The sequence below is a fragment of the Exophiala aquamarina genome (assembly GCF_000709125.1).
Source record: "Exophiala aquamarina CBS 119918 chromosome Unknown aczIA-supercont1.7, whole genome shotgun sequence".
Classification (NCBI taxonomy): Eukaryota; Fungi; Ascomycota; class Eurotiomycetes; order Chaetothyriales; family Herpotrichiellaceae; genus Exophiala; species Exophiala aquamarina.
This window is the reverse complement of record NW_013550581.1, coordinates 1,691,921-1,716,860: the sequence shown is the minus strand read 5'-3', so window position 1 is coordinate 1,716,860 and position 24,940 is coordinate 1,691,921. Positions and strand designations below refer to the sequence as shown.

Below are 24,940 nucleotides of genomic sequence, written 5' to 3'. Positions count from 1 at the left end.
GCATGGGGGCTGTCAAGGCATTTCTTGTTCTTACTCTCATGGCGCAGCCCGACGAGGTCTTCTTCGGCTTAGTTATAACGATGGCCTGATACTTAAGCTAAAGCCGCTACGCGCTATTATTAGTAAGACAACTACCTAGAGGGCGATATTTATACCTACTAGTATTATAATCCGAGCTATAAGTATTTCTAATAAAGTAGGGTTCCTTAATAGAGTAGATATAAGAGTATTAACTAGGATAATAATAATAACAATAATAATAATATTTCTATTTAACGTCTAATTCGGTTCCTAAGGGTCTATATAGACGAGTTTTCTACTTAGTAGTAAGGGAAAAAGTTAGTAAACTAATAAAACCCCTTCTCTTCCTTATAAGGCGCATTTTTAGTAGATAGTATTATACGAGTCGTATACGATATACTAACTACTTAGCGGCTACTTATTATAATCCGAGCTATAAGTAGTTCTAACTAAGGTAGGGTTCCTTAATAGAGTAGGTACTAGAGTATTAGCTAAGATAATAAGGGGAATATATAATCGTCGGACTATATCCTAAACGTAGGTATAGGATTACTAACGAAGTTAACTATAAACTATACTATCTAGGTAAAGGAGCGTATATATATAATACTAATAGCCCTCTTAGATCTTATAGCTCCCCCTAGATCTCTTGAGATTCTACGGGATCTAAGGGGTCTAGGAGATCCATCCTTACCTAGTCACGTAATATAGCCTCGTTCTCTATCGGCTAACTTCCTTCCCTAGATAAGTGCCTTGATTCCCTTGGCAACCTTTCAAGTGACGTAGTTCGTAATACGATAGTGCGTTTAACTAGACCCTAGAAGTAGGCGAGCGCTTCCGGGTCGTTCTTAGTGAGCTTAAAGATTAGAGCCTAGGCGAAGAAGGGGCCTTAAGATACGCCTTAGAAGAGGAGCCATTAGTTTACGAGGTATTTTTCGGGTATAGTCGTGAAGATTAGGCGGGAGGATTTGTCGTAGTTTTCGACTAAGTATTAGGCTATCGTGTTGGATTCGGAAAGAGAGATACCTGGATTTAATGGTTAGTTAGTTGTGAATTCTTAGTGGTGGTCGATTGTGAGGTCTATAGGGCTTTACCTATTGCTGGGTCGCATATCAATGATACGCGGCCGGCTAGGTTATTCTTTTTGAACTCCTCGCCTTCAACACCGTTGCGGCCGGCGCCAAAGTTAAGGAAATAGGTTTCGTAGGAAACATTCAGCTCCTCGAACAAGGTGACCGTCTTCCATGGGTTCGGGCCTATACCTTTTGCATCGTACAGACATTAGTCCTAGCTCTTGCCTGGGGCTAATAAAGCTTTAGCCCCGATTTGCGTAGCTTGGGAACGCTTACGGTGAGAGTAGAATGTAAACAGCTCTATTGTGACTGTGAGACTGTTGACACTGTCGAGACGTGGTTGATATATTTTGTGAATGATAGGAAGAGGACACTTCCCGATAGGTCAAGATATATAGCATATCAAAAAGCATCTTACCGCGGGATCTGTCGACATCCGCGAATTCCGATAATGTCGAAAAGCCGAGTCACAATATGATAGTATTATCGAGTTCAAACAGCGTGATCCGAATACTGCGTGCTCGGTTTCGGTATATCAACTTTACCTCGTTCTCGTATGGGATGGAAACCGCATTTGGATGCATCCGCCTTTGGCGGGCTGACAAACGGCATATGCCTTGGCGTTAGGACCCCGAAGAGCTTCATCTAGAGAGTCGAGAATACCAGTCCCATCCGCGCAGTCACTGACGAGGAGGGGGGTCAACGTGGCGTCCTGCCGAGACCGAAGACACAATCGACGGCGATGCGCTGTGAGAAGTACGCCGTGGTCATGCTGCTGAGCTGAGTGAATCGAACCTGAATGGACGCCATGCTCGAAAAATTCGTATTCTTGTTCTCCGGTAGGCGCTCGGCCCGGTGTCAATCGTAAAATGGGACCGACATGGTCCCCAGAAGGACGCCTAGGCTAGACAAACGCAATACGACCTTTGGACATCACCCTCCGTACAGGCACCGCCCTACACAGTTGTTGTGTTGTCATCTATACTTAGGAAGCACCAAGATGCTCAATAGTCCAGATACCTACTCAGCAGTCTCGACGTCCTCGCGGGTCTCAGCGCAACGAAAGAGATGTGGTCGAGCCGAAAGAAAATTGGCGGCGCTCATCTCTGAGCGACGTGGCATGTTAGAAGAATTATACGACTCGGACATTCCACGGCCTCCTGTTCCCAGCTAACCCTGAACAGGATTATGTGATATACTTCCGTAGGTATAACAGCCAGCCGATCAGTGGACCGTCCCAGGCCACTGTTCTCCATACAATGTTACCATGGAGACTGCTGCCTGACGCTGCCTGACCTTAGCAGGTCTACAACAAGCACAAGCAAGTCCGAAAGCTCGTCGATTGACTCAAGGCTTTGAGGTACAAGAAGCGGAACATTCTTACGAGGGCGAGAGGCTAGAAGACGAGAAGTCCGAGGCTAGGATCAGGTCTGGAGCAACTACCAAACTCCACGACCATTATGGAATTTCCAGAGAAAGGACTCATCGTCGCCATCATTGACGCAAACCCCGGAAAGGGCCAAGGTGTAAGTTGTTCATCCGCCTTCGCGGTCTCGCACGGTTCCTAACAGATCACCACCTCCCAAGATCGTCGACGCATACGCCGACTTCATCAAGACCCTCAAGCCCCGCGAACCCGACTGTATCCATTTCGTTCTCTACCGCCAGATAGATGCCACCACCGGGAACGAAAGATTCTTCACTGTCGAAAAGTAAGCCTGACCCACCCAAACCATGTCACTTCTTGGGTGGACGATTCTTGACCGGCTCCAACAGATTCACGAACATGGAGGCGTTGAAGTTTCATCGCACAAATCCTGCTCTTGATGTATTCAACAAAGTCGTGGCGAAGAAGGATTTGGTGGCCAAGCCGATCAAGGTGGCTACATGCGAGCCCATCATTGCCATGGATCCGAAGTGAAAATGTCGCAGCATTTTGACCTTCTTTGTGGTGTCCGAGAGCGAGTTACAGGGCCATAGGGTGGCTTCCCGAGAGAGGTGACAAGGCTCGGGTTGGGATTGTGGATGTAGCCCCTGTGCTGCCTGTGTGCGACATAAATGAGAGGTGCTTAGAGAATGCCATGGAACCTTTCGCTGTTTGAGACGTGTCCGGGGCATTTTAGCTACGGCCTCTGGTCAGTTAGCTATGATTCTGAGCGATCAAAAGTAGTGATCACTTGCCATTTTCCTCTCACAAGTACTTACCGAGCAAGGCTTTGCGAGTCAAAGCTGGACGAAGGGAAGCTGTTCCGCCCGATAACCAGAACATCTCGCACAGTGGGCAGGTTTCCGTGCGTAAACGTTAGCGCACAATCAATCAAGGCTATCCAAGGACTTGGTTTCAACTGACCTGGTTGCCGGGCAATCCCCGTATGCCTGAAGCGTACCAGCGGTTCACAGAGCACCGTGATGTGCTCAGCCTTGTTGCTTTGTGAACGCATTTTCGAATTTGAGATCTATCGGTTTCCCTCCATAAAGAGGTACTCACAGCCCACACCCCGAGAAGGTTGACCTCATTGCAGACCAAAACATATACTGAGAAGAACTGAAAGCCGGTCTACCGGCGGTGAAATCGAGTTCTACATGAAACTTGGGCCTGGGTACCCGAGACCTCCTTTTTTTGCCTCCACAGCTTGCGACTCGCCATCTGTCACTCTGAAAGCCATAGTTCCCCGACTATGTCAGAGTCAACAAACAGTCTATCTGCCTATTTTCACGATTTTTTTTGGTGTTTCGTGTTCAGTGATCAAGACGCAGAAATCAAAAGTAGAGAAGAAACCGCAGTGAAGTAGATGGCATGATAGCAGAAACTTAACAATTGTCGCTTAGATGGTAACGGTGGTCAGCCCGCTGTAGCTTTTGAATCACTTTCTCACTAGACATGGTAAAATGAAGGGCTTCCGGGTCTTCAAACTGGCCGGTATCCAGATCAATGCACGAGTCAATACGCAATTGGGCAGCGCACTCCAGGAGTTGGGTCCGGAAATCCGGGAAGTACACCTCTGGGACGAAGGCGGATTCACGAACATGGGAAGCCATGGATTCCGGGCTGTGTTGAATAGCCATGTCGAGAAAAGCCATCGTGAAGGCGATCCAGTGGATCGAGGCCTGAGAGGTGGAAACTCCTGGTGCACGTCGAAACTCGATGCTGCCGTGTCCTCCGGGTCGACAAGGATTCAAGTTCCATGCGCGATGCTTGTCTGGGCACACGTACTCAATGATGGATTCGCGGGAAGAGTGGTCGATATAATCAAAGGCATATACGAGGCCGCGAAGAGGTCCATACCTTGCGAGGGGCTTGGCTGCACTGGTGTTGACGATATTGCTCTTGCAAAATCCTTGGATGTCGTCCTGTCGAGATGGTGGGGCGCAGCGGGCTGTGGCTGGCTCCCAGAAGGTCACTGCTTTGGCCATGGCTCTGAGCTGAACATCCGAGTACGATCCGGTTGACATGGAGATGTGTACGTGGAAACCACATGACGCATCTTTGCGGAACTCGAACTGTGTGTTGAGGGCAGCCCAGAACTTGTTGATGGTTGGCACCTAGCCATCATCAGCCAAAATAACAGGAGAAACGATCTCGACAGGGTAGAAACCATCCCGGATATGCTTCTTCGAGACCGAACTGTCCAAGGTAGCGTTCCATATAGTGTAGTCAGACTTGTCGTCCGAGCCTTGGTGGTAAACGCCGCAAGGAAGTCTGGCCGAAGAGAGTATCTGGGCGATGGAATCGAGCAGGCGGAGGTTGAAGTCGCGGGTAACACGAGTAGGAGCGTCAAAGTCGGGGTAGGCAATGGACTTGGGTCGCAGGATCAGCTCGAACTCGGCACCGAAGCAAAAGGGGAGGTAATCACGGGGGATGGCCGTGCTGGTCGGGGGAGCGACGGGAAGGGAGGAGGAGGAGGAAGGATCGGTGATGTTGTCATGTCGTCGCCGACGCCGGGGCCGAGGAGGGGGAGCACCGGTAGGGGTATCAGAGCGTACGCCGGCGCGACGCGACACTCTGGCGCGAGGAGAACTCGAGCTACAAGGAGAAGACATGGTGAGAGTTGGCATGGAAGCGTCGTGGCAGGAATGGGGCGAGCAGGGCATGGAAGGGCAGGGGTATGGGGGAGGAAGGAGAATTGAAGCATTCGAGACGCGTGAGAATATATCTGCTTTGTTATGGTGGGGCCAAAATAGGTGAGCCAATGACCATCGAGACGCCCAGAGGGCCCCTCACTTGTGCATTTCGGGCTGCACACCAACCTTTCTGGGCATGACCATGGTGCTATTGGCCAACCACAAACCATAAAGTCTTGAATCAGCTATTCGTGCACAGTTACCATATCTTCGGTACCTGGTGCAGTACAGGTCCTCAAGGTCCTCGCGCACACGGTGAAAAATTGTTCTCGACCCCCGGTGCAATGCGCATAAAATGTTCACTTCCTCCAGACATTCAGCGCATATCTCAAAGCACATCCTCTTCCACTACATCATCTCACCACCTCTAGCCATTACTGGCAAGCTATTCTCCTACACCTGAATACTATCAACTTGCAGCAACTCAGAAACGACGCTATGGATGTTCTTGCAGAGCTTGAGTCTATGGCAATCAACGTGGCCGATGCTGACGACGAACCCATCTCCGACGCCACTATACAGCGATGGGAAATGCTCTTCGGTTTCACTCCCTCCGAAGCCTCAGCAGCGATCGAAACACATCGCCAGGATTTCAGCCGAACCAGGGTTGGACATGAGCTGTGGGATGCCATCAAAGTGGAGAAGGAGTACGTTCCCTTTGTCTGAAAGCCGTGTATCAAGCTGTGGGTAATGACTAACAATGTTCACAGAGCAAAAGGCCATGATCGAGAGTCGTATGAGTATTCCCTTCGAAATCCACACGTCCCGAAGGGTGGCTCGCCCAGCGCGGCTGCTAGCGAGCGACAGGGCACGTTCATCGTCCAGCTCGCCGGTCCTCTTAACAGTCCGGCAAGAGTTCAGGAGGCTGCGGCTCTTGACAGGGCTCCTGCGCTGGTCAAAGGTGTAGGCGAAAATGGAGAATCACAGTTTTGCGAGATCGACACCGCAGCTAAGGCGAACCTACAGAAGTGGGTGTCAGAGCATCACGCCGGGTTCCAGCCCACAATAGTTCGTCTCTCCAAGGCCAAGAAGGAGCTGTGCAGGCATAGCCTGGCGCCCATGCTCGGCAAAGAGTGCGTGCTTCCACAGCACCGTGCTGACGAAGCCGATTTCCGGCCAAGCCCATCCGCAGACCAGTACCCAGTCTGGTATTTCTTCTACGGCACGCTCGCGGACCCGGACGTCCTCTCTCGGCATCTCGGACTGGAAAAAGGTGCCCAGTATTTGGAGGCCGAGACTGTGGGAGGCCGGATTCGTACTTGGGCAGGGAAGTATAAGGCCTTGGTCGACGCACCAGGTGAAATTGTCTCTGGAAGTGCGTTTAAGGTCGAGTCTCGTGAGCAGGAGGACACCCTACGATTCTACGAGACTGACCATTACGAAGTCGTGCGTTGCCAGATCGCAACTCGACTTGGCGTGCTGGATGGTCTCACTTTCCGTTTCGACGGTGAGGAGAAGGACCTGGATTAAGATAACTTCGGTCGCATGGGCTTCTAGGGCGATAGGAACGGATAGCATCGTCAGGACTAACACGGTCTCTCCAAAGACAAGGAGCAATGGGAGTTCGGAACAGGGGAGCAGGCTATCAAAGCATTCCTACTCAGGTGCGAATACCCAGTATGCTTGCTAGTCGTGCAGTAACAACTAGGTTTGACCCTCTTTGCTAGAGAATAATATGGTGTAGTCGTCACGTTGGAATGTATCGCTCTACAACCACCTCTTCAACCACTCAATCTGCTTGACCACATTCTCCTCAAATACACTGCCCATGTACGTGTCCAAGTGCTCACTGTCCAACACCACCAATTCCTTGGGCCCAACGATTCTCTTAAACACCTTCTTTTGCTCCGCTAGGGGGATGAACTTGTTATCTCTCGCCACGACATAAAGCTTAGGTCTTTGATCCCCTATCCTCTCAATCTCGCGCGTCGGTTCCCAGCGACGCAACGGCATTTACTTCATTTTTGGAACTGAACGCTTTGATTGGATTCGCCTATCGTACGTTTGATTCCGAAGAATCGCTCGCATCGCCTGGTCATGTTTGGTTTTCCGGAGTTGTACGACTGGATTCATTTCTATCTAGGTATGAATCTCCTGGAAGAGGCGGGCCGCACAAGATGCACCTCCGAATACGAGTGGGTCAACTTCAGGGCTGCCGCATAATATATGCCAGACGCCCGCCATATGTCAAGGTAGAACAGCTTCACTTCGACCCACCGTGGGAGGTAGATTTTGCGAAAATAGAATTCTCGTGTGAGGCGAAGAAGGCTGATCGCGCCAGACGCCAGATCAATCGCCTTCTGAACAGCATAGAGAAGAGAGATGGAAGCGTTGATAGCAGCAAGGTCAGAGAACTATGCTGCGAGACGATAGAGCTTACGATCACCAGACCCATTGGGAATAAGTGCTCGTGTTGAACGGATGCCAAATAGCTCCGCGCGCGTTGCGGAAATGGTACACAGAATGGAAGGAATGGAATGAATGATGATGCTACTGGAAACACTGCGGCAGTGGTCCCTATGAGTATCAATTGCGTTGAAGGATCATCCATTCTAGGCGCAAGGGCCATGCAACCAGAATGACAACACCGATGGGACACATCGCTCTCCAGTCCCTTGAGTAACCTGTCGAGATGTCTCGAAGAAGGCGAAAACTTAGCTAGAAACCGGGTTAGAACATTAGCCAGTACAATTGGACTCATCGGGTCAAGTGGACGAAGTAACAAGGCTGTGGCTATTTTGCTTGCTAAAGATATTAGGCGCGTCCCGCAGAGGCTGTCAAGGCCCGCGGATGAGTTTATCCGAGCCGAAGCGCCTAGGGAGGCTTAGTGAGTTGCGGCTGGCGGCAAAACACGTCAGCGCTGCTTTCGCCTTCTAAACACCCAAAGCATCCCTCGACTCGATCAACTGCGCATCCACAACCCCATTCTCTCATTCACCAAGTTATCTTATTATTACTGCTGGCCTCGTGCTTCTGTGCCCTGACTCCTTTGGTGTCACTTTCTCTTCTCTTCTTGCCATACCCGTGTTTTGCTTCCAGTCATAGCGAATATTCCGTCTCTTCGAATCTCACCTCTTCGATACTCAAAAATGGCAATTGTTCTGGCTAAATGACACACCCTCGTTCTACTCGGTCTGCACGACCAAGTTTCCCATCGAAATTACGATCGTTTTAAGTCTTGCTGACATGGCAAGCTACTCGACTCCTTCCTCGTCACCTCCTCCTAGCCCGTCACGCAGACGCCTCAATCTTTGCGCCAGCGCCTGCGAGCGGGGCTGCTGCGCTGTTGCAACTTACTTCCCTCTCGCTTTTGTATACAGTCTTAGTACATGGGGTGTCTGGGTGATATCAAACATTGGCTTTGGTGACACCGGTTCCGAAAATATATGGTGGGCAATACAAGGCATATCGGCCTTCGGCATTCTTTTTTACTTCCTGGCCAATTTGTCCTACACAATCGCAGTCTTCACCGACCCAGGCTCGCCCCTGAAATCCACCAAGAGCAAGCAGCAAGGGAAATATTCGATACTTCCAACAAGTGAGCCAGGGAGCGAATTGAGTGGTGTGCAAAATATTACCGTCTCATCTACCGGCGCACCGCGGTTCTGTAAAAAGTGCCATACCTCGAAACCTGACCGTACGCATCATTGCTCGACGTGCCAAAGATGTGTCCTGAAAATGGATCACCATTGCCCCTGGCTTGCGACCTGCCTAGGCCTCCACAATTACAAGGCCTTCGTACTGTTCCTTGTTTACCTTTCCTTGTTCTCCTGGACCTGTTTTGTTAATGCATCTTGGTGGATGTGGAAGGAATTGTTTGAGAAAAGCGGCTACTTGGAGGCAGCGGCACCCGTGAACATAATCCTGCTTTCCGTAATATCCGGTATCCTTGGGTTGGTTTTGACTGGGTTTACGGCCTGGCATATTTACTTGTGCGTCAAAGGACAAACCACCATTGAAAAACTAGAGAAAACTCGGTACCTTAGTGGGGTACGAAGCCGTGTTGAAAGAAATCGACAAGAGCACCAATCCAGCCATTTTAGACGGACCTCTGAGGGTGTGGCGGAAAGACTTCAACGAGCAGGGGAGCAGATTTTGGAGCTCCATGCCAATGCAATACCAGGTGCTTCACGCTACGAGGAAGGCGAAGAACACACATCCCCCGTTCCGAGCCTCTATGGTTCACAGGATTACTCCGCCCAACCGCAACATCCGACCAACTACACAAGCCGTACGAACCAAGATTCCACAAACGATACCCCAGCCTTGCGCGCTCTTAGGCGTACATATTCCTCAATCGAGGCTGAGCGAGAGCGTGAACGATATAATGAATATCTCGATGACAAGGAGTCCGCAAAACTCCCCAGCGCCTTCGACCTTGGATGGAGGCGGAATCTAAAGCATTTGTTCGGTCCCAACCCATTACTCTGGGCATTGCCCGTATGCAATACGACTGGTGATGGATGGAGCTGGGAAGTCAGCCATAAATGGGCATCAGCCCAGGAGGAACTCAGCAGAAACAAAGAGCGACGTTTGAATGAAGCAGCAGATCAAAGCAGTACCGGATATGCCGCCAATGTCAGCTTGCGTGGAGGTGCTGGTAGTAGGTACCAAGCATACGAGCGTGATCGAGAACACGACTCCGACGACGAGAATCATCTGTATCATCACCAGCAAATCAATGGATATGGCAACAACGACGAGGAAGATTTGTATTCGCACAGTGCTCTGTCGATGCACACGCTGCATCAACACAATAGGCCACCATATACTAGCGAAGTGCCAGACAGAGGCCGACGACGCCAACGCCGTGACTTTGACACGACAGAAAGCGGAGAAGTCGAGTCATTTGAAGTCAGCAGCGACGACGATGACAGTGACTCCAATTCTGACATTGGATACAGAGATGACGTGCACACCAAGCGCGCTTGGACACACAGGAATCGCTTGGGAAGGTGAAATAAATCGAAGAACCTTCAGAACCTTCATCGGAGCGTCATCTGGAATGACCAGCCCATCCGTGTACATGTTCCAATACTATCGAACGGGGATGCATATGAACATCGGCATGCTATTCATATGGGGAGCAAAAGTCGGCGGATGGTTTTGGGGATGGTGCTTTTTGCCTAACTAGCCATATAGCTTGTATACCAATCACATTGGATATCATACCGAGTTGATGCTCTCGCTGTTTCGATGTAACGTATGTCGCTACTTAGTTTCAATTCCCTCACTGAAACATATCATTCTTCTTAAATGTAAAATAGCAAACCCTCCGAACCTGGGGTATCGTAGCTCGCTTTTGTCCAATTTTGCTCCATACTCTAAAGGTGAAAAAGAAAGAAAAGCCCCAGAAAAAGACATCGCTCACAATCTATTGGGTACTCAACTAGAGTACAATCCGATAATAACGAAATAGGAGAGCCGCTACTCCATCCAATTTTATTCCTTTTGAGTCCCAGCCCTTCAAATTTTTTTTGGAGATGAACAAAGTAAACACAACGACCGAAACCCCTTTTCCCCCCGCCCAGAAAGAAAAACGTGGAAGTCGAATGAAAACAAAGGAAGGAAACCCCCGAGAGGGGAACGCGCGGTCTATTGCTCGGCTGAAACAAATTTGGCGAAACATTCAGGAAAGATGACATTTCCCGAAGCTTGTTGTTTGTACATTCTGGTTTGCTCATGAAAAGGGTAACAAATCTTGCACACCCGCGTGCTGTGCATGCTGGTGTCATAGGGATAGTTACAGGTCCTGTGCTTTGTTGTGGGTTTGGTGGGGAAGGAGATGTTGAAACTCTCGTTAATCGTAGTTTGGTCTTTGGCCGGTTCGCTAAAGCAGTATTGGGGGAAACGTACACTGAGGTTTGTTATGCTGATAGTGGCTGTTTTTGTTGAGATGTTTTGTTACTCGTTGATAGTTGAGCAAGAGAAATTTGTTGATGAAGGATTTCTCATAGTTAAACAATTGATCTGATGGGCTTAGAATGTTATTGAGAGCTATCGCTTGGGGTGAATGGGGAAGTCTTCGAGATGCCAGAATAGTTGGATTGCTCGCCCGGGCAGTGTAGCCCTGCTGAACCTGACAGTTCGGTACGCACGTTGTGAGTATCGTTGCTGACATTCGGCCTGAGGACCATGGTCCCGAGGGAGCGTGTTTCTCTGTGATAGGGTAGAGTTGGACCATTCTCTTCATCTGCCTGGAGAAGTTTTCCCAGCTTGAGCTGGTCATGACGCGTCAGGAGTTTGAAATCTGGTAGTGAGGCGTTGCGGTACCAGAAGAAATACTTCGAGGGATTTGAAGTGGAGACGAGATGCAGGAACCAATTTGATTGAACAACAAGAGCGACAAGGGCCAGGGCACCCAACACTGCAATGGTGCACAAAAGTGACGTGAAGTTCCGTGGCACGAAGGGCATCACCTCCTTCTCCATAGAAAAAATGCTAACACCCAGACCGACTGGTGATATGCACAACACCACGGTCACCGATAGTTTTGCCACTTGCATCATCTGCATAGCCAGTCCGACTTCTACGGCATTTGTGAAGTTGGTCCAGTGGTCGTTCTGCTCCTCGAGTTTCTGCCTCAATCGTTTGAGCTCTTTCATATTTAGTTTGATCGGGTGAAGAGGTGGCCGGGAATCCACTGATCGGAAATTTTTGATTAAGGGCTCTTCGCAAAACTCTTCGATGCATGTAATGGTATCCGAAATTGCAAGTAATAACTTTTTGGAGAGGCACTTCGCACGGATGACGGATTTCTGAGATTCGATAGAAGGGTGTTTGCTGGAGGTTGATAGCAAAGTCAGCTCCTGCTGTCGACAGCGTTTGATGAACATTTCTACCACTTTAGTCCACTCATTCGTCACTTGCTGGAGGCGGAACCTCAAGACAGTCAAGAAGTATTCCCTAGGATTACGTGTTGTAGTATTTCGATCGACTTCATGATGACCCTGAGTGAACGGGTCGACTCTCGTGCCCCGCTCGGCAAGACTGTCTTGATCGTAAGAGCGAACAGCTTCTCCCTTGCTCTCTGGATTGAAATAAGTGTCGATGAAGAAATATCCTGTCCAGATCTCGTCGTCGATTCCTGATACCGTGCAAGAGATTTGAGCCTCATAGAGGAAGGAAGATGTGTCGGGATCTTTCTTGCCATTGAGGAATGACACATCATAGAAGTGTCTCAGGGCGTCTTTGTCGGAGTACATACGCTCATCTTTTCGAGGGGTTTTGGAACTTCTCAAGGCGAAGTATGGTAAGTTAAAGTTTAGATGATACATCGGCAATCCTTCCATGTTGATGTCCAAGACAATATATGGCTCGAACAATAGATGCCTATACAGGGTTTTCTGCAAGTGAGCCACTTCCATATGTGGTGCTGTCCCGATAAGGGCGTTGATACTCCAGGGATCTAGGTTGGAGACAAAGTTTGTCTGTTGCTCTGCATCCGGCTCACCATCCCCAGCCTTGCCGCAAAGTGCGATTTCCAACTTTTGACCATCGGATCGAACTTCTTCTCCAATCGGGCGCAACAAAGTGGGGATGGATATCTTTGATGAATGACTTTTGAAACGCTAGCTATGTGGTCAGCAAGATATTCTAGAAACTTTCAAACGACTCACCGCTCTTTTCCGTCGCCAGTAGAGCTCACGTGGATTCAATGCACCACTGGCCTTTCTAGAACCATTGTGGCCTTGTTCGTCCACCAGGGCAACAGGGCTCAGCTCTGGAATAGAATTGCCTGCTCGGAGTGCATCGAGAGAGGCGCCCGGGCAGCCCTTGCAAAAGTCCACTACTTTCTCTGCCTGGGGAAGGCAAACCTCGCTTTCATGCCCAATACGCATGAAGGTTCGCACCACGTCACCCTCCTCATCACTTTCCACGGGATCTCCTTCCTCGGCATTTTCTTCACCTGTGCCCTCGAAATATTGCACCGAGGTGTGATCATCGCAATCGTTCGGGAGTTCGTCTAATGTCTCAATATAGGGCTTATTGGCCGACGATTCAGCACTGAAGGCCGGAACACGCTTGCTGAAGATTGTGGTCCATCTGTCCTCCATTCTGAGCAAGGGCAATTTGTGGGTTGTAGAGCTGAGGAATCGTATTGACGTGGTGGTATGTTGCGATCGAGAGCAGGAATTGTACCCCTTCAGAGCTGTGAGCGCAGAGCACCGGTGCTGAGCCACGGATATATTCATCTCCCCACTCAGCAAGGTGTCCAGGTGACTCAGTCCTAAAGACAGCATATTGACCTCCATGGTGCTGGCCCTGCAGGCGCAACCAACGTGCCGACGGGCTGAAGGCCCAGTGCCCAAGCTTGTTAAAGGGTGCTGGTGCAACAGTACTGGTCGATCTCATTTGACGACCTTGTCTACTTTGCAGTACCTGTCCCTTGAATGGCCACAATTCGGGCAATCCTGTGTTTTTATGCCAATTGCTGAATGGCCGCATTTACACTTGGTGAGGAATCAGCTTCTCCACTTTTTGGCTTAAATTCAAGTATAAAGAAAGGCCACCTACGCAGGACCACAGGAACAATACCACCTTCTTCTTCACGGTCTTTGCTGGCATGTCTTGATTGGCATGTCAAGTTGGGCAGCTTTGCAGTAGCTCAGGTCTCATCTCATGCTAGGCAAATTTTTGATATTAAATGGCAACCTTTTGTTGCCAAGGCAACCAATCAGATACGGGGGAGTAGGATAACCGCGCGTAGTTCTTCTGCAAAGGCGCTTTGCTTGGCAGTCACGTGTCTATAAGCGCGCCAAATAGACTAGGAACTCGATAATGGCTGAGACCGTGGGGAGCACTGATGGCAACGAAGGACTTGGGTTCCGCCTGGTGTGCATCTTCTCTTAAAAACCGCTGATACTTCCAAATCTTAGCGAGCAGGTCACGAAAATTGCAGGTATGAATTTTATTTCTTGAGACGAACATGTACGAGGCGGGCCTTCTGTGTCCACCAAATGCCAATTGATTACGAATTTATCATGGACCACTCCTCCACGTGATATGCTAGGAGCAAGGACAAGAGAGGGAGGTTTTGCAAGGAGGTTTTAATACGCCCTTGTGGATGTGTCATTTAATGATCTTTGAGCGCGTTTGTTACCCAACTAGTGTATGCGAACGGGCAGCCTGTGACATGGGATTGACCCTTCAATTTCCGTTCCGTTCGATGGATCAGACAACTCTGTACACCAACGGATTTTCGAACTACTTGAGCGGATAGATTAGCATGACCCAAGCATACGCTCGCTTCTTTGGGACAAAAAGACATCGCTTTCATCATTCCCGCTGTAGATAGAACTCGTTTCTCGTTAACGCATCGGCTGAAGCCCCCGATCCCGCGGGAAAAAATATCTTCTTTAGAACCATCAGACACAAAGCAAGGAAAACGCCCGCGATAGCGCGATCGATTGTAATTGCCTGTTGTTCTCGATTACGCCCGCCAAGACGTTGTGGAAGTAATGACTGTGCCGAATGATTGGTCGTCGTGGCTGTCGCAGCTGCGAGTGGTGTGGATTGAGAATGGAGAGATGAAAGCGGCCGCGTGGATCGTCCGGTGGGAGAGAGCTCGGAAGCGGTGAGTACTGCTTCTGCCCTAGCCTGTGTTGCCTCTGCACTGGGTGTAGGCACAAGGGGAATGGGACCTGGTACAAGGGAGCTGGTACTGGTGGAAATAGAGCGTGAGTGAGTCTGAGAGCGTGGTGGTGTATGCGGATCTGTATGTGTTTGAGGTTGAGATGTAGGGTCACGTTGACCCAGCGATATGATTGAAGGGACCTGCGTCTCTTGCCGTTGCCGTCCCTCGTGCTGTCCTTCTTGGTGGGAACTTTCCCTCGCCCGCTGCTCCTGCGCTTTGGAAGCCCGAGCTTCGAGGTTCATGCCCTCAGGCAACGCTTCAAGACCTAACTCCTCTTCTTGCACATCGAGTCCCGCCTCATGGCAGATATCCCACCATTCTCTCATAATTGTTTCATTGGTCTTCTTACAGGCGTCACACCTCCACGTACGACTTTCCTTTGCCAGACGTGATCTCACTTCTTTACTGGCTTCTAGGCCGCCTACTTGACCAGCAGTTCCTTGTTCTGCCATGAAAGAACGTAGCGCAGTGAGTGCTGTTCGTACTCCCCATGCTGGCATCCAAGTTTCCTCGTGGAATCCAGAAATACTCAGACAAATCTCGCGATTGACTTCAAATCGCCCTGAGGGTGTCAGAAAGCGGAAGTTTGGTGGTTTCAATGGATATGTTGGTGGCAATGTGATGCGCCCATGATACATGCCACCAGCGTAGGGCGAAGGAGCGGGAGGCCCGAGCAGGGTGAAGTGCCAGTCATGGAGATCAGCATCGGACACAGGTGCGGCGTAGAATGCCGGATTAGGACTCGAGGACGGAGATGAGAGCTCCGCTGTTTCTTTTAGAAGACGGCGAATCGTTGGGGAGGGCGCCATGGTGTATTGTGGTGTGGGAAGATGGCGAACGCCTCAGGCAAAAATCATCAGGATGGGCGTGATGGACCACGCCCTCACTGGTCAGTTATGTGGTTCATGCAGAGCGCAAGTTTAATGGAAAACGCTGATACTGCAAAGTAAAGAACACTCCTCACCGGTCTAAACGTGAGGGAAAGGGGGGAAAGTATGTAACTTGGGGTCCAAGGACAGTTCTGATAACCCTGTGGTGAACGCGGAACAACAACGACAAGGCTGGTTCGGTAAATCTTAGTCAGCTGCTTTTATTCTCTGGTGGGCGCTAACTGTAGCAAGCTAGATAATTCTCCACAACTCAAATAGCAAGCACCCACACCCACATCTCCAGCCTCGTCATGTGTTGCACTCCTTGATCTTCGCTGCCACCCAGCCTGGTATCGCCGGCCAAATTTTCCAACCTTCCTTCCATCTCATTTGAAATTGCTCACCACTGGATGGTAGAGCGAAAACACCTGTCACGAGCCAGGTGTCTGTGCCAGCGGCGAACTCCGCCGCTAAAGTAGGCAAGACTGACCTGCTCTCCATCAGATTACTATTCGCATCTTCGTCCAAAACTCGACCAGCACGAAGCTTCGGCTGATGCAATTCCAAAATTCCTACCGCCCCGCCTCTGGATATGGCTAGTGACCCACCCTGGGCTTCCGAGCGGCCTTCATTTTTTCGTGCGTCAAGGGTTGTGAGCTCTCGTTCGTCCAGGGCAGACACACCATGTAGTCCAAAGGCGCCTTCACTGGATCTCAGTGTACGTTTTGTGACCACACGGTGGACACGTAAGTGCCAGTTTGGGGTAGCATCTGCAGGAGGCAACAGATGCGTTTCAACCGATACATCCTTCCACGGTTTCCACGAAGAGACGAGGACTGGTAAGCCATCGATGGTCTCCAATCTGGCATCGAGAGGCTGTTTCCGGACCTTCCACGATTCTCCATCATCGTCGGAAACTGCAAGCATATTGTCTCCTCCAACTGCTTCGACGACGTAGGCTCCTGTTGGAACTGAATAGCCGAAGGCAGAACTATAGGCAAACTTGCCATATTTCGATTCCGACGCTCGCACAGGATAATGGCACGCTTGTCCCGAGGAAAGGAGGAAATTGTGACCTCCTTTATTGACCATTATATGTAGCGGATGTTTTAACGCGACGATTTGTGGGACTGAGGTTGACGGAAATGGCTCCTCCTTGGCTTGCCAGAAAGTGTGGGACTCAGGCAAAGCTAGGGCGACAAATCCCAACATGAACCAGTATGTCGAGCCCGGGGAATTGTAATTCTCAGAGAGAAACTGGTTGGGATAATTGTATCCAATTGTGAGCAGTCCACTATGAGTCAGGATATCTTTCTGTCGCGACCAATACCGGAGGTTTCTGAGGAGCAGACCTTTAACCACTCCCAAGCTAAAGGGGGGGTCAAGTTCCAACTCTGCAAACGCCACAGCTGACCAGAATCCTGCAGTCGCAAATCGATAGGTGAGTGATCTACCAAACGTGATTCCACGCCCTAAGTCACGTCAGATCATCCGAGCGGAGTTCTCTTCAAATAATTACCTTGATCGTCCCAGTAATGGATGAAGTCTTTCGCAAACAACCTACCACGAGCCTTGTACTCCTCGGCTCGAGCTTTATCTTCCTCACCGTTAACCTTCACATACAGCAATTGCAGCAGCTGAATGGCGAAGGATCCACTATAGTAGTCCATTTGCCGGTGGGAGCTCGGGCCATCATTCGACCAGCCATCGCCACGATAGAAGGTATCAAGGTGGACCAAATCGGCCTCCAGGCGATCGACCGAATATTCAGCACCGTTGGTCTTGAGTGCAAGGTTCGCAAAGACACGAAACCACAACCAATTGGTATTTGGCATTTCCTTATTGTTGATCCACCCAAGCCACTTCTGGACATTCCCTCGCTCCCTCTCCGTCAAGGGATCCCAGAGCTGCTTGGGAGCGACGCATAGTGCGAAGCCCATGGGACACATCTCGACCATGCGCTGGTCGGAGTCCTTCGCGTAGCCCCAGAACTCAGCATGCTCTGGATCCGTCCCGTTTCTGAGTCCCTCTAGCCACAGCTTAGCTCCAGGGAAGCTATCACCGCCGGCTAGCAGTGCCGCAAGGCCCCACATCGGCCGCGTGAATCCCTCAAGCTGAGCTCCCGTCTCATCGTAACGAGTCGCCGTGGCCCCTAGCCGTAGCCTGGTCCGTCCGGGTGAGAAGAATGGGAGCAACGGGTTTAGCAAGGAGGTACACGCCTCCAGCACCTGCGATCTCGTCTCGAGCGTGCTGTTCAACGCCGTGAAATGTGGCTGACGACTACATGACTCGCTCATAATTTGCTTGTAGTATGCGCTTTTCAAAATCCTGTCTTATTTTCAGAGCAGGACTTCCTTGACACCAAGCAACAGTAAAACTCTGTCCAGGATATCCTATCTCTAGAGCCTTTCAGGTCACGGGTGCTTAAAGCGAGGCTGTGACGTCCAGGGGCAATGGCAGCGGGTGAACCACACGAAACAGTACAAGGACAGGACTGGGGCATTCAATTAACGGATTCATAGTAAAAGAGCAACGGGCCCCTTTCGCTTTTGTAACAACCCTTTCCTCGTCTAGGCAGGTGGGAGGGTGACCCCCAAGAGGCGCTCGCAACTCTTATCCTCCCACGGTACTGCACCGAGACGATCACGATGTCGCGTGCTCTGTGGGGAATGACATGCCCCCATATTAACTGGAAGCCCGCCAATCTAAATACGTACTCCGTACGAGATGCTTATTCTTGAAGTTTCCCCGCAACAGCCTTGGGTCACCATGATGGATATTAGCCGAAAAGGCTGGCTTTTTGACTTTTGGCCCAAAGAGGCTGCGTGGGGGTAGAAAGTATTGTCCTCTCCGGACTTGCCTAGGTATGGTCTGACATTGCAGAGCTATTCTGGGAGATTATGGGGGTACAGATGTACAGTCTCCAATAACATAGTTAAATTCCTCCCATTGTGAGCGGATTGCCTGCTGGAATCATTCTCTCAACTATTTTTAGTTCTTATGATATTGCAATACCTTTTTTGAATGCCTCAACAACATAGTGAAGAAGAGGTGCGTCAAGGTGCTCAAAAACGCTTTGTGGTGTTCTAGCGTGGAAAGTTTGGCCAGTGCACGCCTTGTGATGCCGATGATACATGTTTCAATCTATCTGGCTTCAAATAATTTGCCTACTTCAATGAAGGCTCTCTGGGAAAACAAAATCTGTGCCCAAATTTGCAGGAGATTCTGGTGGCCTGCCGGGCAACGTAGCGCCATGAGGACTGCAACTTCGTTGAATTCGCTACTGCCTTCTGGTTGATAACGGAATTATGATCTTGGAATTGCCCTGTCTAGTCCCGTTTTGAACTTCGTCCAAATGATGCGAATCTTTGGAATAGAAGTTTTCAACTCCTGAAGATGTTGAACTGGCTCGAGCGCGCGAGGCTAGGGGGATGGGAAGGGCCTGGAGCCACAAGGGAAAAGTCCAGTAAGGCTGTGTCTGGATCACTAGAGTCCAGGGGCAAGTCTTCGCGGAGAGCGCTGTTGACGAGGCAAACACATGGACATTGCTTCCATTTTGAGACTTTATGCTGCAAGGCTGCCAGAAAGGTCTCAATTACACTGACCAAACCAGCTCTCTGAACGGGGAGGCAGGTGTACTCGGTACAGCTTAAGGAGGGCACGATCTTTTGAAGTATGCTTAGACTGTCAACCTAGCACAAATACCATGCTTTCATAGCCACAAGCTTGACCACCTAGCGTGTGAGTAGATCCTAACCGAAAAGAGGCCCAGTCATTTTCCATACTCACTCACACCACTAGGCAGCGAAAGCAAACCAGGTATTTCATATCATCGTAATGTATATTTGTTTTGTTGGAGGACTTCGCTGGGCGCTCAACCTTGACCGCATACTAGGCAACACAGTTCTGAGAACATGGCGCTCATAGCAATTTCGAATACAAAGACTTCAAGTCTCCATAATCGCCCACGTATCATCATCAACGGTCGTGAAAATCAGACATACACCCAGCAACTCCTCTGCACCCTTATATACATCTGAGACAGGCATTCCCATGCTCGATGCAATCATTTGAACATGCAAACCTTCGTTGCTCTGTGGGGTATTCTTAAGGGCGGCGAATACTCTTCGAGCAAGGCCAGAACATGACGAAAGAGCACCGTCAGCCACAGAACCAAGGTCGGATGCCATGCCTTGAACGCCATTGGCCCCCCCAGGTTTCTGACCGTTTGATTGTGCATCCGATGGCAAGCCTCTGGTGAAAAAGAGGTGCACAGCTGTGGCCTCGAGAAGGTGATAGTTGATCTCATTGTAATCAGATATAGGCCGAATGACATGAGCACCAACATGCCGCTTATTGTTAAATGCCTTCAAACGGCCCCAAACTCGACAATAGCCGTCTTCTCGTAATTTGGGTTTGTTCGAGTCGGATTCGACATCCATCTGTTCTTGATTTGATTCCGTGTCCGTCCACAGCTTGACCTCAATCAGGCCCGTCCCATCGTCCACTTTGTAAGTGACATTGGTCGCTTGTGTGCTGATGTTTCTGATTTGTCCAACGAAGGTAATCTGAGAGAACATGCTATCAGCATCTGCCAGCAACTTTCCATCTCTTTCCCTACCTGACTGATTTGTTCGCCATCCACCTTGAAATCTGCATCAGGATGTGGTTGCTGGGCTTCTAGGACTTGTTTGATGGTCAAGGGTCGAACGGTATCTTTTCCGTATCCGCTCTAACCTGGTCAGTATATGATAAGAGAGATGTTCACCAGGACGTACCCTTCCACCGGCAGGGCTACTTTGTGGTTCTCCTGCCACAAAGCCGCCACCATCGGCAGCACCATTTGCACCGTAGGAGGTGGAATAGTTGTTTCCGTACCCGTAATCTATGACAGTAACTATTAGAAAAGATCAACGTAGTTACCATTTGCTCCATACTCACCCATGATGGAATCTGTAGAGCTGTGTTGAAGTTGTTGACAAGGCAAGCGTAGAATATACAAAAGCACGCGTCGCCCCAAATTAAACGCGTTAAGTGGTTATACGCGGGGTATATGCCAAGCCGGCTATTAAAGCAGCGGGAAAATATTTTTTAAAATTTTTGGAGATACTTGGGCGCAGGCAAAATTAACGTCTGCGCAACGCAACGAGGACTACCTTGACTCAGGATTACACCGAAAAGATGAGCGTCACTTTGAAGAGCAGATGAGATCTCACAATTCAGCAAAGACCGTTTGATATATATGCCAGCAATGGCGCCCCGACATCCCTCCCCGACGCCGTCCGAAAATGAAGTCGATATTGGGGCCTCACTATTTGGCAAAGATACTGGGTCAGAATCAGACCTCTCAGAAGATGGCAAAGCGGATATGCCTAATGGAAATCTCGACATCATGGCAGACGCATCCGACGACGATGACGATGAGGCTATCATTGCCGCCCAACAGGCCGCCTCGAACCGCAAGGCTTCCAATCTCAAGGGTCGGACGGTGAAGAAAGGCGGAGCGTTTCAATCTATTGGTCTCAATGCGAATCTACTCAAAGCGATTGCTCGAAAAGGGTTCTCTGTGCCTACACCTATACAACGTAAAACAATCCCTCTACTTCTTAACGACAAAGATGTGGTTGGCATGGCTCGAACAGGTTCAGGCAAAACAGCAGCTTTCGTCATTCCAATGATTGAGAAACTGAAAGTCCACAGTCAAAAAGTTGGAGCAAGGGGATTGATCATGTCACCATCGAGAGAATTAGCCCTACAGACGTTACAAGTCGTGAAGGAACTAGGACGAGGAACCGACTTAAGATCAATCCTCCTTGTCGGCGGCGACAGTCTGGAGGAACAATTCTCAGCCATGGCTACTAATCCGGACATTATAATCGCGACTCCTGGACGCTTTCTACATCTGAAAGTTGAAATGGGCCTGGATCTCTCGAGTATGAGATATGTGGTCTTTGACGAGGCGGATCGTTTATTTGAAATGGGGTTTGCCGCCCAACTCACCGAAATTCTCCACGCACTCCCGGCCTCTCGACAAACGCTATTGTTCTCAGCTACTTTGCCTAAGTCGCTGGTCGAATTCGCGCGCGCGGGTCTGCAGGAGCCCGTCCTCGTGCGGCTTGATGCGGACAGCAAGATTTCACCAGATCTTCAAAGTGCTTTCTTCTCATTAAAATCTTCGGAAAAGGAAGGTGCTCTTTTACATTTGCTGCAAGACGTTATCAAAGTCCCGACACAATCGCAGTTGATCCCATCATCGACACCTGCGGAGCCTGCTAAGTCGGGGAAGAAAAGAAAAAGAGAGATAGAGAACCAAATCTCACCCAGTTCGAACCCCTTTTCAACGATTGTTTTCGCCGCAACAAAGCACCATGTTGAGTATCTGGCCCAGCTGCTGCGTATGGCAGGCTATGCTGTTTCCTATGTGTATGGATCGCTCGACCAGACAGCAAGGAAGACCCAGGTCCATGCCTTTCGGACTGGACAAAGCAACATTCTAGTAGTCACAGACGTCGCAGCTCGAGGTATTGATATACCAATTCTGGCCAATGTCATAAACTACGACTTTCCCTCTCAGCCTAAGGTCTATGTTCATCGTGTAGGTCGAACGGCTAGAGCCGGGCAAAAAGGCTGGAGTTACAGCATGGTCCGAGATTCGGATTCTCCATACCTGTTGGATCTGCAGCTCTTTCTTGGTAGAAGACTGGCAGTGGGCAGAGCAACCACTGAATCGGTCAATTTTGCTCAAGATGTTGTACTGGGGGGCCTGCGTCGGGAAGACCTACAGAGCAATTGTGAGTGGGTCTCGAAAGTCTTGGAGGACAGTGTGGATCTGGCCGCCTTGAGGTCTGTTGCAGTCAAGGGTGAGAAATTATATCTGCGAACGAGGAACGCTGCATCATCTGAAAGTGCAAAGCGATCCAAAGACATCATTGGGTCTAAGGAATGGTCAGAACTACACCCCCTGTTCAACAACCAATCCGACGACCTAGAAGTCGAACGAGAGAAAATGCTTGCCAGAGTCGGTGGGTTCCGTCCGCAGGAATCAATATTCGAGATCGGCGCAAGACGTGGTGGCCGCAGGAACAACGAAGAAGCAGTCGATGCCATACGCAAGATTCGATCCGGTCTCGAAACTCGCAAGCAAAAAGCTCAAGACTCTGCCCAACATATGCAGAAGGAAGCTGTCAATGAAGACGCTACCTCCGCTCAGAGAACTCAGAACAGCATCACAGACGACGAGCCCGATAACTCCGACGCCCAGATGAACGACGGCCTCTCCGAAGCCTCATCCGCCGAGCTAGAGGTCACCTTCTCACGGCCCCATGCCAAGAAGACCAAAACCACCGCAACATCCTATCGCGACCCGGAGAACTTCATGTCCTACCTGCCCACCCACACCTCCCTCGCCGACGACAAAGCCTACGGCGTGCACTCCGGTGGCAGCAGCGGAGGGGCGAACTTCACGACGGCAGCACGACATGTGACGATGGATCTCGCGGGCGACGAATCCGGCAAGAACTTCGGCGAAGCACGCGGTGTGATGCGCTGGGACAAGCGACACAAGAAGTACGTGCGGCGCGACAACGACGAGGACGGCAGTCGGAACAGCGGCGCGAAGAGGCTGGTGCGCGGCGAGTCCGGCGCCAAGATCGCGAGCTCCTTCAAGAGCGGGCGGTTCGAGAAGTGGCGCAAAGCGAATCGCGTGGGCCACGTGCCGAGGGTAGGTGAGGCCGAGAAGCCCAACACCAACGGCGACTCGTCTGCGACGGCGTCCCCAGGCAACAAACGCTTCAAGCACAAACGCACCGCGATGCCCAAAGCGCCAGACAAGTTGCGCGCCGACTACGAGACGCAGAAGAAGAAATCCGCGGGTGCGAAGGAGCGCACGGCTGCGCAGACTGGTAATCGGAAGGAACTCAAGAGCGTGGATCATGTTGTTAGGGAGCGGCGCAAGAAGGAGTTACGGAGGGAGAAGAATGCGAGGCCGGTGAGGCGGAAAGGCCGGTGAGATGGAGGAACCCCACGAGCGGCGGGGAGAGCGTGACTTCTAGGTAAGTAGAGTGCCGAAAGCAGCAGAAGGAGATGGAAGGAAACGCACGACGAGCGCAGGTCCGCACGGAGAGAGGTAGGGGTGGCCAGACCATGGAATAAAATAATCTTCTTGAGAATTCAAAAGATATGTGTTTGTTTCGTTGTTTCTGTTAATCCATTGCATCCATCATAACTCAATTTCCGAGACATCCCTCCGTGATCACGGCTTTATCTGTGTGTCTGGATCTCAAATTCCCAATTATGGGGAGTTCTCCCGCTGGTCGCTGCGTCGCCTACTGCCAGGAGGTGTAATAGCTGTGTTCGTCAAAAGCCAGGCTGCTGGCACGGGACTCGACCGGATACATTCCCTCTGCACATTCATCTCTTCGCTTCGGCTTTGCCTCCATACGCTGGCTGGCTGGCTTGCTTGCTCGCTCACTCAAAAAGTATCACTAACACAAATTGACAGAAAATAGCAGAATACACGTTCGTGAAGAAATCATCAATCTCAACGTGAATGACAACGGCTTGAACCCCCCTATTCACCTCATCACAACTCGTTTTCTGGGACACATTATCCACCAGCAGCGGCACAGACAAAACCACTCCCAAGAAGGTCGAAGGGCAAGGAAAAGGGATAAGAGGGACAAGGGTATCTCGAACCTCCAATAGTGAGGAAGCCATGAGCGACAGCGTGAAGAGAAATAAATCGAAAAAGAAAATCGCCTGACAAGTAGAAGAAGCATCGAGGCCAAATACTCTAAAGAGAAGCCCCCTTTTTGGTAATATTGATCAATGCTTATCGAATCCTTCGATCGGTTCTTTTCGCGGCGGGTCGAGGGCTCCAACTATTTTGGGCCTCTGCTGAGCGGAAGACCGACGGTGGTAGTGACATTCTGATAGTGATAGTAATAGCAACAGACAGAAAACAACGCAATGGTGAACGGAAGACAAAGTCGGATATAGGGGACATTCAAGGCGCGAGCCCAATGTTGGCGGAGAGCCAGTCTTTTGGTACTAATGCCCGTTCCCACCATGCGTGTGCATTCCTTCTGCCTACCCAATGTTCCTTCTTTTCCTGAAAAGCATGTGCGCGCATGTGAATGACGGATTTCGAAAATATCAGAATAGAATTGTGCTCCTCCAATCCTGTGTGATGGAAACGATTGTTGAAAACAATAGGCTGT

At 50.2% G+C, this 24,940-nt stretch overlaps 10 protein-coding genes across 10 annotated transcripts; 4 read left to right on the top strand and 6 right to left on the bottom strand.

Moving 5' to 3' along the window:
• Positions 1 to 943: 943 nt before the first annotated feature.
• Positions 944 to 1,302, bottom strand: A1O9_08560 (uncharacterized protein; the record flags this gene model as incomplete). The annotated part of the gene is made up of 2 exons (XM_013402945.1): positions 944 to 1,047; positions 1,116 to 1,302. Coding segments are annotated over 2 exons (222 nt in total), but the record flags the coding sequence as incomplete, so codon positions are not given.
• A 1,252-nt stretch (positions 1,303 to 2,554) lies between these two features.
• Positions 2,555 to 3,015, top strand: A1O9_08559 (uncharacterized protein; the record flags this gene model as incomplete). Its single annotated transcript, XM_013402944.1, has 3 exons — positions 2,555 to 2,620; positions 2,682 to 2,806; positions 2,871 to 3,015. 3 exons carry the CDS (start codon positions 2,555 to 2,557, stop codon positions 3,013 to 3,015), a joined length of 336 nt encoding a protein of 111 aa, XP_013258398.1.
• An 890-nt stretch (positions 3,016 to 3,905) lies between these two features.
• Positions 3,906 to 5,135, bottom strand: A1O9_08558 (uncharacterized protein; the record flags this gene model as incomplete). Its single annotated transcript, XM_013402943.1, has 2 exons — positions 3,906 to 4,637; positions 4,671 to 5,135. 2 exons carry the CDS (start codon positions 5,133 to 5,135, stop codon positions 3,906 to 3,908), a joined length of 1,197 nt encoding a protein of 398 aa, XP_013258397.1.
• Positions 5,136 to 5,654: 519 nt separating this feature from the next.
• Positions 5,655 to 6,686, top strand: A1O9_08557 (uncharacterized protein; the record flags this gene model as incomplete). The annotated part of the gene is made up of 2 exons (XM_013402942.1): positions 5,655 to 5,863; positions 5,927 to 6,686. The coding sequence occupies 2 exons, from the start codon at positions 5,655 to 5,657 to the stop codon at positions 6,684 to 6,686; spliced, it is 969 nt and encodes a 322-aa protein (XP_013258396.1).
• Positions 6,687 to 8,402: 1,716 nt separating this feature from the next.
• A1O9_08556 (uncharacterized protein) lies at positions 8,403 to 10,175 on the top strand (the record flags this gene model as incomplete). The annotated part of the gene is made up of 1 exon (XM_013402941.1): positions 8,403 to 10,175. The coding sequence occupies one exon, from the start codon at positions 8,403 to 8,405 to the stop codon at positions 10,173 to 10,175; it is 1,773 nt and encodes a 590-aa protein (XP_013258395.1).
• Positions 10,176 to 11,203: 1,028 nt separating this feature from the next.
• A1O9_08555 (uncharacterized protein) lies at positions 11,204 to 13,273 on the bottom strand (the record flags this gene model as incomplete). Its single annotated transcript, XM_013402940.1, has 2 exons — positions 11,204 to 12,787; positions 12,836 to 13,273. 2 exons carry the CDS (start codon positions 13,271 to 13,273, stop codon positions 11,204 to 11,206), a joined length of 2,022 nt encoding a protein of 673 aa, XP_013258394.1.
• A 1,222-nt stretch (positions 13,274 to 14,495) lies between these two features.
• Positions 14,496 to 15,662, bottom strand: A1O9_08554 (ubiquitin-conjugating enzyme E2 J1; the record flags this gene model as incomplete). Its single annotated transcript, XM_013402939.1, has 1 exon — positions 14,496 to 15,662. One exon carries the CDS (start codon positions 15,660 to 15,662, stop codon positions 14,496 to 14,498), a length of 1,167 nt encoding a protein of 388 aa, XP_013258393.1.
• Positions 15,663 to 16,031: 369 nt separating this feature from the next.
• A1O9_08553 (uncharacterized protein) lies at positions 16,032 to 18,019 on the bottom strand (the record flags this gene model as incomplete). Its single annotated transcript, XM_013402938.1, has 2 exons — positions 16,032 to 17,194; positions 17,242 to 18,019. The coding sequence occupies 2 exons, from the start codon at positions 18,017 to 18,019 to the stop codon at positions 16,032 to 16,034; spliced, it is 1,941 nt and encodes a 646-aa protein (XP_013258392.1).
• Positions 18,020 to 19,669: 1,650 nt separating this feature from the next.
• On the bottom strand, positions 19,670 to 20,667 carry A1O9_08552 (replication factor A2; the record flags this gene model as incomplete). Its single annotated transcript, XM_013402937.1, has 4 exons — positions 19,670 to 20,290; positions 20,344 to 20,454; positions 20,501 to 20,607; positions 20,664 to 20,667. 4 exons carry the CDS (start codon positions 20,665 to 20,667, stop codon positions 19,670 to 19,672), a joined length of 843 nt encoding a protein of 280 aa, XP_013258391.1.
• A 306-nt stretch (positions 20,668 to 20,973) lies between these two features.
• Positions 20,974 to 23,730, top strand: A1O9_08551 (ATP-dependent RNA helicase dbp10; the record flags this gene model as incomplete). The annotated part of the gene is made up of 1 exon (XM_013402936.1): positions 20,974 to 23,730. One exon carries the CDS (start codon positions 20,974 to 20,976, stop codon positions 23,728 to 23,730), a length of 2,757 nt encoding a protein of 918 aa, XP_013258390.1.
• Positions 23,731 to 24,940: the final 1,210 nt, after the last annotated feature.